This window comes from Astatotilapia calliptera, chromosome 19 (assembly GCF_964374335.1).
Source record: "Astatotilapia calliptera chromosome 19, fAstCal68.1, whole genome shotgun sequence".
Lineage (NCBI taxonomy): Eukaryota > Metazoa > Chordata > Actinopteri > Cichliformes > Cichlidae > Astatotilapia > Astatotilapia calliptera.
The window spans coordinates 29,531,427-29,543,413 of NC_137440.1; the positions used below are offsets into that span (position 1 = coordinate 29,531,427).

The following is an 11,987-nucleotide window of genomic DNA, read 5'->3' on the forward strand; positions in this document are numbered from 1 at the left end:
TACCAGACAAACAGTTCCCTCACATCTCATTCCACTGCTGCCGCGGTTCAGTGGAACGATAGGTACTCTTTTTCCACTTCAATAAGGGGATGAAGCTCAATTAGCATTTCACAAGTCCCATTTCCCTCCTCTATTGCAACCTTCCCCGCCGAGCCCATGCTTTCTCTGGGGATTGTCCTGTTTTGGGCCCTTGTTGCCGTTGGCAGGGTGACAGTATTCGAGTGTGCAAACTTGTGCTATTGTCCGCGGGCCAGAGGGAGCCATGGAGACCCCATAATATGACACAGGAAAATGTTTGCTGATGGCAATTCTATGGGCTTTGTCCGACTCTTTCTCCTTCATGACGACTCGATTTAAGTCTCTAAATGTTTGACTACAAATGCAGGAGTGCTATCCAGCTCCTTTCCCTTTGTCCCGCGAGGTTTGAATGAGTAATTCAGCCTTTGTGTCGCTCGATTGAGGGGGCAAACAGAAAGACAAGATTCTTGAGCCTTCAAGACCCTTTCCATGGTTATGCACTCTTCAGATCCCACCACCCCTCACCAAATCCTACAGCTGACATCACTCTTGGGGAGGGAATAACGGGCTTATGTGTTAGAAACTCAACTTTAACCGCTCTGATGTCAGGTTATAATGCACGCATGCTCGACAAGAATTCGCACTAGTTTTTTAAACGCACATTTACCATTTTCGGAGTAGAAATCATCTTGTAGGAGAAATATTGCATCCCCTCAGCGGCTTTCCCCCCTCCAGATCTCCATGACAACAATTTGCGATGGTGAAGAATTTGATACCAGGGCGCTTGGAGGCTGATTGGGGTGCATTGTAAGAGGCCTGGGGTCGCTGATTGGTTCAAGGGAAGCACCATAACTACAAGGAGTTTATATTCATTCAACTTGTTGAAGTGCTCCTATACTGCAGCCTGGGAGAAGTCTGAGGTTAGACTGAGAGAATCCGGACTGATCCAGCAGTGGTGAGTAAAAGGTTACTAATCTCTAATATCCAGCATCCCGCTCATTTGAGGCTTGATTGCGTGACTCGTGTGTTTCTCATTTCTCTTTAGATCCTGACGGTGGATTGCATATTTTAACATGGACTGAACAAACCCTCGATACAATATGGCAAATGCAGACAGTGAGGTCAAAACTTTACTAAATTTTGTAAATTTGGCATCCAGCGACATCAAGGCGGCCCTAGATAAGTCCGCTCCGTGCAGGCGCTCCGTGGATCATCGGAAATATCTCCAGAAACAACTGAAGCGCTTCTCTCAAAAATACTCCAGAGTCCCAAGATGCCACACACACAGGTCTGCGGAGTATAGGTGCGCCAAACCGATGGGGTCTGTCCATCAGAGTGTGGCAGAAAAGGCCAGCTCTGGTGCGCAGGATGTGGATCAACTGGGGAGCTCTGTGGAGCAGGTGCCTATGAGGAAACGCCAGCTACCGGCCTCATTTTGGGAGGAACCTAAGTTGACCCCAACCAAGAGGGAGCACTCATATTTAGGAATGAAAAGGAGCCATGCAGGCACATCGGAGGGGACTGAGAATGAAAAGAGGAAACGAAGTTGTGATGATGATGCAAAGACCGCAATATCTGCGTGCAGCCGGCGCAGCTCGGCGGATAAAGAGACGCTGAAACTGGACGTGACCTCTCACCACTGCGTGAGTGTGTGCGGCTGTTGCCCTTTCCAGTACCACGGACACCAGATCCTTCACAATCACATTTTTGTCCCTCATCCGCCCCTGGGATTGTGGAGCAAAGCAGCAGGGACTGAGACGGAGAGATCCGAGCATCCTTATGGACAGAAAATTCACACGCACGTTGTTGTCAAACCCATACCGACCAAGCCCACCGCTCAGTCACCAATCTTCAGTGTGTTTGGATTCATTTAATTAACTCACTAAATGAACCCATCACACAAAACGCGTGTAAATAGGACTAATGACTTTCAGCGTTTCTCTTTCAGCATTTTAAATCGAGATACTTCCTCCAGCACTTATTGAAATGCTTCATCTATTTTTGTCTTTTAAATCTAAAGGACTAAATTGCACTGAATAATTTCATCATCTTCACTTTCATGCCAGTCTTATGCCTGAAAATTGACAGTAAGGTAAAAAGGTTTCTACTTTTAGGTGTCTACAGAGGATGATTGTTCTTTTTTAAGTCAAAAAAAGTCATAGAATGAATCCAAACATCCTGTTTTAGTTTCCTCTTTTAAGTATGAGAATCGCCTTTCTTTGTCAAAGTAATGTTTGATAGGCACATTTGAAACAATGACTTTTATTTTTAAATAAATGATTCAACTTCCCTTAAAAACTCCTTTGGGCACAAGATCATTTTTACCTTTTGCTAAAGCTTTCTCCAAAGGGAAAACACACACACAAACACACACACATTTTGAAGGACAGATTAAAGAGGCTTATTGTCACTTCACATATATTATAAATAGATATTTATACACATAAAATTTCTTTGAGAGGAACATTTACACATTCAAGATATCAGACACGACTAAAAAAAGAACCACAAGAAGATAAATATAGTCTTATCTCTGAGGACTATATTGCGTGAGGTTCATTTTAAAGTCAGTCAACGTGGCTCAGGTATCTAATCAGTCTGTTTGGCAGAGGTACGCTTGTGATGGATCTCAGTCTGTGTCCCCCCATCTGGGTCCGAATCTTTAATCTACAGAGGTGCAGCAGTGGACATGGTGACACTAAAGACAAGACAAAAAGGAAAGATGAAGAGGCTTGTCGCTTGCTTCCTTGTGGACCACATTTGCATTCAACGGATGTGTGAGGACATGAAAGAAAAGAGTGAAAGAGACATGTTTCCATCTGATACTTACACAACTTCCTCTTGACAACGTGCCATTCTTCACGGCTGTCCAGCAGTTCAGTGAGCTTGCTGCACAGCTGAACATGGCCAACATACTCTAGCAGCAAGTCTATAATTGGCCCTGCCCATTTACTCATTACTGGCGTTGAGATCCACTCGCAGAACTAAAGAAGAAAATCATATAAAGTTACATTACTGAAAAAGAACATGCATATTTTTGTTATGACCAACTTTTTGCTCTTTTTGCATACCTGTGTTATCCTCTCTGAAGGCTCATTGCAATTTAGAGGAAGCATGCTGCCATTCTGCAAAGCATATCCATTACTGCCAGCAGTTATTATATCGGATTGTCCTGCAGCTGGGTGAGGGGCACTGCCATAAGCACACGTAAAACAGGAGAGCGCATCACAGCCATTGTCCAGAAGGCACTTGAGTAGAGGCAGATTATTCTGACAAAGTGCAACAAGAGCTGGGAATGTGGTAGTACATGTTGGGATGCTTGCATTTAAATCAGCTCCTCTTTCTAGCAGTAAAGACACAGTGCTGACACAACCCTGACGCACAGCCATCAGCAGAGGGCTGACTGGATCCAGGCTTAGACTAGCACCGGCATTAAGCAACACCTCTGCTGTTTCGGTGCTGCCGTTAGCAATAGCAAAGTAGAGGGCCGTAGTGCGTCGATCGGCATACTTGATGGAGTGGCTGTGGGGCAGTGTGGCGTTTACATCTGCACCTGTCTTCAGTAGCACAGCTGCTACAGTGTGTCTGTTGTGCTCTGCTGCCAGGTGGAGGGGGCTGATCCAACTGTGCCGGAGCATGGCTCGACTTGTCACCGAGACGAGCAGAGATACAATCCTGAAAACAAAGCAAAAGAATGTTAATGTAAAGTTAACACAACAAATACAGAGAAGTTAGAGCTTACAGCGCCACTTACAACATCCGCTCCATTGCATATTTTAACAATAAGTTTAGGATATGAATACAAATTTTACACACTAATCATTTTTTAAATTATTATTATAATTTCATCCATTTTGCAAGTGTTAGTATTTGAACTTACTTGTCATGTCCATACTGGGCAGCGATGTGCAAAGGCAGCAGTCCTGAGCTTGTCGGTTTGTTGGCATCTGCATTTTTAGTCAACAGAAGGGCCGCAATTTCCATGTGGCCATTTTTACTCGCTTCATGCAGCGCCGTAACCCCATCGCATGTCTGCGTGTTGACATCTGCACCTAAAATAAACAAAAAACAATCATCATTCTTTTATAACATAATTTCATTGAAATCATAAACATGAAAACCTGGAATTTTTTTGTACCTTTCTCAATAAGGTAACACAGTGTCCTCATCTGTCCTTGCTGAGCTGCTACAACCAGTGGAGCGATGGTGTAGGTATTAGATGGATTAATTATAGCCCCAGCTCTTAACAGTATCTCACAGATCTCTGTGTTGTTTCTCGATACAGCCTCATGAAGGGCTGTCCAGCCCTGGGCACACCGCTGGTTCACAGTGGCCCCATAAGAGAGAAGAAGGTTCACCATGTCTATGTTCTCAAGCTCGCATGCTGGACAGACACAAAAAGACACGAGTCAGCCTGGCTTCATATAAGCTGTTGTAAGAAATTCTTAGCCCACAGCTGTACCTTTGTACAAAGGTGTTTCTTTGCTCTTGCTGCTGATGTCAGGGTCAGCACCTGCTTCCAAAAGACACTGCACACAGGCCAAGTGTTCACAAGACACCGCAAGCAGCAAGGCCGTCTGCTCCTGCAATGTGCGCTTGTCTACTGAGCCTGGAAGGGCTAGAACAGAAAATACACGTTAAACAAAACAAGCACACATGACATTTTAAAAGTCCTCCCGCAATAGATTTACGTTTCTTTTCTTAACATGTGATTCATTCAAGGGTGACAAATTACATTTCTGGGATAATTCTTTGAGACTTTCAATCACCTACCCCTTAAAAGGGTCTTCAAGCACTCATCCTGTCCACAGTAGGCAGCATCATGCAAAGGTATCCATCCATCATTGTTCTCCTTCAGCACCCAGTGAGAAGAGGCTGTCAGATTTTTGACAGTTTCCACATCTCCTCTTTTGATGGCACAGACCACAGGATCAACATCCCTTGAAAGGAGAGAAAACCCCCTAAAACATTAAGTAGTCTGAATACAATCAAGTGTATTTTTAGAAAGACACCAGATCCTTATGGGAAAGGCAGCACTGACCCTAAAATCTGTACATTCGGTGATTATCATCATAATAAGCTGATTTTGCTCTCAGTAATCCAGGATGTGTGATTTTTATTTTTGCTATTTATGCAGAAGTTGCACACAAGAGCCACCAGCACCCTCACTCTGAAACACACACACACACACACACACACACACACACACACACACACACACACACACACACACACACACACACACACACACACACACACACACAGGCAGCCTCAAATAGTCCACACAACAATAAAAGACTCACTCCGGCTCTGACGCGCCGTCGCTCTCATTGTCTCCTCTCCTATCCCCTCGCAGTCGCGACACAGCTTTATTACCGGCATAACGGAACTGAGACAAATAGTCAGAGTAACTGAATTTCGTCATTACTGAAGGTAGATTTCGCTTTTTTCCTTCCCAGGTCGTCGGCGTCGGCGGAGCAGCGCGCAGAGCCGAGCGGGGCTCAGCTGTGGTCTCTCAGATTATTTTGGGACTGTATTGTCAGGCGGCAGGATGACGGACTTATCCATATATGTCAGAAGACTCGGACGTTTAAAGATAAGAGAAACAGCCCTGGAGATAATGCAGTGTAAGGCCAGCTCTTTTCGTCTTTACTGGCTGGTTTCCAAGTTAGATAACGAGACTGATATGTGACAACTGCAGAAGATAAACAGAGACCCCCACAACGAACCATTAATCACTGCTCCATTTTGAAAAGCCTGTGCACATTGACTGTATTATAAGCGATAGGCAGTGGCCTAATGTCACTAAAAAAAGGGAAGCAATACATAAATAAAAAAATAAAAATAAAAATACTTTTTTTGATAAACAGACTCCAAACGTCAACACATATATCTGTTGAATGTAACCCTCCACCACCCTAAATTCCCAGAAAAATACCGAGGATGTGACCTCTGCGTCCTTCGTGGCAGCTAGAGGCGTGGCCTGCGTAATAGCTTCACTCCAGCGACGAAGACACTGTTGTAGCTCAGGTAGCTTGTTTATCAGAAGACACCAGCGTATTAAATGATGCCAAAGATCATATTTTCCTTCTTATGTCTTCGAGATTTTTACAACTTAAGTCCTGTTGGGGGCACCGATGAGCCAAGTGTCTTTAAGTGGTGTTTTTGCTCAACCATGTGAAGATGGGTGACAGATTAGAGGAAAAAATAGAACTCTTGACCGTATAATGAGGGGGTCCAGTGGCCCTGTTATGTTGTGGGATGGAGGCATTTTGTGGGCGCTGTTTGGGTTCACATGTCCTCTTGGAGGGAAGGGTGACTGCAAATGAATTCAAAATGAGTTCTGAGTAAACATCTTTATCCGCTTATGAGGGTGCCCTCTGGGTATCACGAGCTCTCAGCCTAAATATACACTTATGGGAGATTTTAGATAAAGTCTTTGAGGGAACATCTTTAGTCAGAATGGCGATCCATCACAGAGGAGAACAAATGCTAAACACAGTGGCGGTGTATGGGTGTCAGATGTTGACACACACACACACACACACACACACACACACACACACACACACACACACACACACACACACACACACACACACACACACACACACACACACACACACACGGCAATGTTATGCTTAACTATGAAAATGAAGCTATGAATCTATGTAAATCTAAATCAGTTTGCATACATTTCCATAACGGAATGCTGAATGTTGGATATAAAACTGTGTTTGTAATTTCGTTTTTATTGCCGTTTTTTTTTATCACTGGATTTTTAAAATCTTTTTTATATCACTTCAAAAATGAGAAAATATATTGCAAAGAGCCAGGAAAAAAAACCACCCAAACCAAAAAGGAAACCATTTAATAATTAAATATCCAAATCAACCACAGAGACTACATATTTACTTAACTCTTACTGATCTGCATGTCCAGTCAATAAAATGCAGTAAAATAAAGATGCAAATGTATATTTTGGACATTTTCTTTCCTCCCCTGCTTGAAGAAAAATATGCTATTGAAGCAAAAATCTCAAAAGTGACCAGTCCATGAATAAAATCCACGTTATTATTCATCTGATTTGTTTTTCAGCCTCATACTTTGTCAGCCAACCATATGAAACAATGTGTAATAAAGCTTTCATCTATGATTCTACAGGCACCACATATTGATTAGTGCCTGTTTATGGCCTCAGTGCAGCTCAGAACTCATTTGCTTATTTTGACTCACATGTTTGAGCATGTGGTTTGTGAGTGTCATCTAACCACTAAATCTCATTTAACAGGTTTCAGTTTCTCCACAAGAGCGAAAGGTTTTGCCACTGAACTTCAGAGACTCTCAAGGAAGTAAATCTCGGTGTACTGAATATTTGTGTTTTAACAAGTTGCTTCCCCATACAGTAAAAACAGTCTTGTAGGGACAGAAAGACTTCCTTAACGCCACCTGTGAGCACTACACATTAATGCTATTGGTGCTGTTTTATTTGTGTCTTTAAGGTTTAGACATCTTAACATTTGCATCACATGTATGGTAAAATAACTATAAAACGTGATGATTTCACCTCCACCTACTACTCAAATACATCCTTTTAATTAATGTTGTTTTCATTGAGCCGCCACAAAATAGCCCATTGAGGCTCTTCACCATCAGAAAACTTGTAGTAACTCTGCTTTTTTAACAAGCAACACTAAGGCAGTCAGCACAGACCGGCGCTTTTCTTTTCATGTCTCTTGTTTTCATCTTGACGGCTATTTAGATATACTGATACGTCACTGGGGCATTTCACGCCGTGCCATGCTCAAAAATGTCATGAATAACTATCTCTAATGTTTCACTGAAAAACAATTAGGAATAGCATTTGCGGTATTTGGTGACAAGATAATGTTAAATTGTTAAGCGTTAAGAAGTGATAGCATCTTTTCTTACCTGAGCAGGTTTGTTGTGGTGTTTTGTGAAGTGTGGAAAGTCAGGGAGCATCCAGCCAGCCTGTCTTTGATGTCGCTGTTTAGTCTCTGGTAAAGAGACCCAGCTTTTTGGACTGCAATCATCACAGGAGGAGATTTGTTGTCCAGTCTTAAGTGCAGAACACCTCAAAAAGTGCTGTTGTCTTTTTCATAGATGAGTAAACACTATTCACAATAGAAGTTGGAAAATAGAAGTTAGAACATCAACAGCAGCAATAAAATCACAGGCACAGTATAATACACACATCCCACGTGAATTAGTGACCTAACTCATATAAAAGAGCTGAAATCTGCAAAGGCAGAAATCAGAGAGCAGCGACTCAGGCAGTGAGGGAGGATGCCTTTTAAGGACATGTTCAGCAGTGTTATGTTCCACTTGGTACTGCTGTTCCAGAGAAGGTGCTGGTGTGTGTAGTGTTGTTAGTGAGTTATGCAACAGGAGGATAACAAAAAAACATGAAGCTGAGATTACAGGGCATGATTAATTTTACAAAACAATGACAGAGACAATTAGAATTAAATTGGATAGAAAAAATCCCCCCAAAAAACAGCTTGATAGACTCACCACATGACATTGTTCTTTCTCCTTATGCACAAAATATGAGTTACTTTGTAGAACAAATATGCTAATCCTAATCAGACGGTCTGAAGGATTCTGTCATAACATGCGTCACCTCTTGCTGCGACTGTGTGAAGTGCAAAAATGAGTCTGAAGAACAAGCAGAATGACAACAGATTGTTTCACAATTACTTCTTCCGAAATGTTTTTAAAAAGTGCTTCCTCTATTGAAACTGGAAGTGGCCTCATAGTTTTATGACGACGAACGAGTCCTTCGACATATTTATTTTCAACCACGCAAACGGGCTCTATTGCAAATTCCTGGGTAATCTGCGATCTTTCCCCAACAAAGTCAAACCAAAACATATGAAAACACATGTATGTCTCAAACACCTGCAAAAAAAAGCACCGTCCTGTCACGACATACTAACATGTCAGGACAGGAAACAAACAGGCATATTCAGTACCAGTAAATCAGTGACTCTGACAGTTTCTTCAAGCTTTTATGATAACATTCATGAGGTTTTCTTTCCCTGTGATATACCAGTGCATTTGCTCTTTTAAAAAAATTAATTATTAATTAATTATTATTTTTAACCAACATCCATATAGGACATGGACATAGAACAAGTAAAACAAGACAAGTTGAAACAGACAGGATAAAAGAGGGATAGCAATAAAAAGTAAACCCAAAATCAACCTGATTTATATGTGTGTACACACAAATGCACACAAGTCCACCTGAATAAAGAGACATGTCTGCACACATACCTACACACACACATATACAGATACATACACATATTCAAGGGAGGAAGAAAAACAAAAACAGGAAAAAAACATACATGCATGCACAGCTATACATGTACATAGTGACATATGTAGATGCACTTAAGTACTGATGGGCATTTTGATTTCAATTTTACAAAACAGATAGAGCAGTTCTGATGGCGGGATTCTTAGGAGGGAGAGAGAAAGTGGGAGAAAGATGGAAAAGAGACAAAAAAACAGCACATAGAAGTATGTAGGGTGTATGTAGAGCCTATTGTGACTTCCCTAGATTGTAATGTTGAGTATTTTTCTTGGGCTGTAGTCTGTCATCCCGGAGTTTCTCCCAAACCTTATCGGAGGAGGCCAGACCAGAGCATGGCTGCCAGGCAAAAACAGCCCCCCCACCCCCCCAAATTATATGGCAGTCAATGGTATTCTAGGTTTACATTGCTAGTTGTTGGATGTAGCTATTATGGAGCTTCCTTGCAGAGTTGTCAGGGACTTTTCAGCTGTAACTACAATTATAACAGTGATGGGGGTGGTTTGTTTATAATTATTAGTGGCTCTGCTCCAGTTCCAGATTTTTATTGGAGTGAACTCATTTTCGTGTCAAACCACTATTACCATTCAGTTGGTGCCCTTGTGTGTAACCTGTAGAAGATGAAGGTCTAACAAGAAGTGTGTAGGTCCTCTTGTGAGTGTGTGAGAAGTAATTCAATTCAATTCAATTTTATTTATATAGCGCCAAATCACAACAAAAGTCGCCTCAAGGTGCTTCATAGATACAGAGACAACCCCAACAATCATATGACCCCCTATGAGCAAGCACTTTGGCAACAGTGGGAAGGAAAAACTCCCTTTTAACAGGAAGAAACCTCCGGCAGAACCAGGCTCAGGGAGGGGCGGGGCCATCTGCTGCGACCGGTTGGGGTGAGAGAAGGAAGACAGGATAAAGACATGCTGTGGAAGAGAGACAGAGATTAATAACAGATATGATTCAATGCAGAGAGGTCTGTTAATACATAGTGAGTGAGAAAGGTGACTGGAAAGGAAAAACTCAATGCATCATGGGAATCCCCGGCAGCCTATGTCTATTGCAGCATAACTAAGGGAGGATTCAGGGTCACCTGGTCCAGCCCTAACTATATGCTTTAGTTAGGGCTGGACCAGGTGGACCAATGTTAGTTAAGTAACATTTCCAAGATATAGGCTGAGCCCCTCGGAAGCAAACAGGGATCTGAACAGGGAGTTTTCGTGAAACGGCTTTTCAACTGATGTCCACGCTGTTCGTTTGTTAACAAAAGAAAAGTCTATTTATGGTACATCTCACATTAATCAGCCACGTGTCATTGGAAAAACATAGACTGATATCAGTGATGTTGTGTATCACTGCATTCAAAGACTATGTGTAGATAGATATCTAAGCTTCAAATGCCTGCAAAGAACAAGAAACAACCAACGTCCTGTAAAAACAAGTCAGGACAGGAACAACACAGATGTGTTCAGTACCAGGGAATCTGTACCTCTGACAGTTTCCACGAAGCTGAACATTACAGTTACTCTTATGTTGTAACTATCATGTTGTAACAGGGAATCCCGGAGTGTTTTTTGTATATTTAAAAGTGCCTTTGTTCTAGAGCATGACAGGAGTCACAGAAGTGGCACAAAGTTGAGAACAACAGAGGTTAAGCGGTGCAACAGGATGGATGCCAAGGAGATTCGCCCTGGACTCATCTGTGGAACTGGTGTCGGATATAGTGGAGGAGTTGGGCCCAGTAAGAAGGCCTTTCCAAGCAAGCAAGACATAACTGGTGAAAACAGTGATTTCTGTAAGGGTTAGAGCAGCTGTTCAAGACTGTTGGACCTGTAAATACAATGTAAAAGTCAGACTTCTAGCTTGGTTTTAGCTTATTTTTTATATGCCCTGGGCTTGTTTTATTATAAATAAATGTTACGTTCTACTCTTGGGTTTTGGACTCCTTGAGTAGTTCAAGGTTCAAGGTTCAGGTTCAAGGTTCTTTATTATTTGTCAAATGCATAGTTATACAAGTATAACACACAGTGAAATGTAGCCTGACACGCTCCTCGACATGTGCAAAAATTGGGGGGGGGGGGGGGGGGGGGGGGGTTGAGGAAGAACATATATATATATATATACATACACACATATAGTATATACACTGGGTGAATGTGCAGTAGTAGCAGCAAGCAGGTGAATTCTGTACATTAATATGAATAGATATCTGACTGCCCTTTTATTTTTTAGCTGCTCTCCATCTTATGGAAAAGGTTCTTCCTCTTGCTTCTCCTTTTCCCTTGTTACAACAAACTACAACTTTGAATTCTTATCAATTTTAAATATTTTTTAAAAGCAGTAGGTTAATAACAACACACACTCAGAAATGTTACGGCTGAAATGAAATTTAATTACATGTAAACTTTACCTGTAATTTTGTTACATAAGTGCAATATAGATGTTACATTTTATGAAATTTGTTCCAATAAATGAACTTCATTGGTATAAATTCAAGCACATTTTTCTTTAATGATTCATTATTTGAATAAATAAACCTTTGATTTTGTATATTTCAATTATATTTTACTCAAAATTATTGTTTCATATTATAAAAGGTGAAGAATCTTTTTTTTAGTGAACGTCTTTAACCAAG

At 41.6% G+C, this 11,987-nt stretch overlaps 2 protein-coding genes across 4 annotated transcripts; one reads left to right on the top strand and one right to left on the bottom strand.

Moving 5' to 3' along the window:
• The first annotated feature begins 451 nt into the window (after positions 1–451).
• On the top strand, positions 452–2,316 carry LOC113012565 (protein FAM181A). Its single transcript, XM_026152844.2, has 2 exons — positions 452–973; positions 1,064–2,316. Exon 2 carries the CDS (start codon positions 1,119–1,121, stop codon positions 1,890–1,892), a length of 774 nt encoding a protein of 257 aa, XP_026008629.1. The 5' UTR covers positions 452–973; positions 1,064–1,118; the 3' UTR covers positions 1,893–2,316.
• LOC113012564 (ankyrin repeat and SOCS box protein 2) lies at positions 2,265–8,709 on the bottom strand. 3 transcript variants are annotated; one of them, XM_080293673.1, is made up of 9 exons: positions 8,554–8,709; positions 7,951–8,153; positions 4,792–4,958; positions 4,481–4,636; positions 4,157–4,402; positions 3,899–4,070; positions 3,090–3,693; positions 2,849–3,002; positions 2,265–2,716 (listed from the first exon to the last, which is right to left on the bottom strand). In XM_080293673.1, the coding sequence occupies exons 2-9, from the start codon at positions 8,070–8,072 to the stop codon at positions 2,586–2,588; spliced, it is 1,752 nt and encodes a 583-aa protein (XP_080149799.1). In that variant the 5' UTR covers positions 8,073–8,153; positions 8,554–8,709; the 3' UTR covers positions 2,265–2,585. The 3 variants fall into 3 exon arrangements, with proteins under 3 accessions (XP_080149799.1, XP_026008628.1, XP_026008627.1); XM_026152843.2 differs by lacking the exon at positions 8,554–8,709 and having other exon boundaries at positions 7,951–8,349; XM_026152842.2 differs by lacking the exons at positions 7,951–8,153; positions 8,554–8,709 and adding an exon at positions 5,322–6,748.
• Between the last annotated feature and the right edge of the window lie 3,278 nt (positions 8,710–11,987).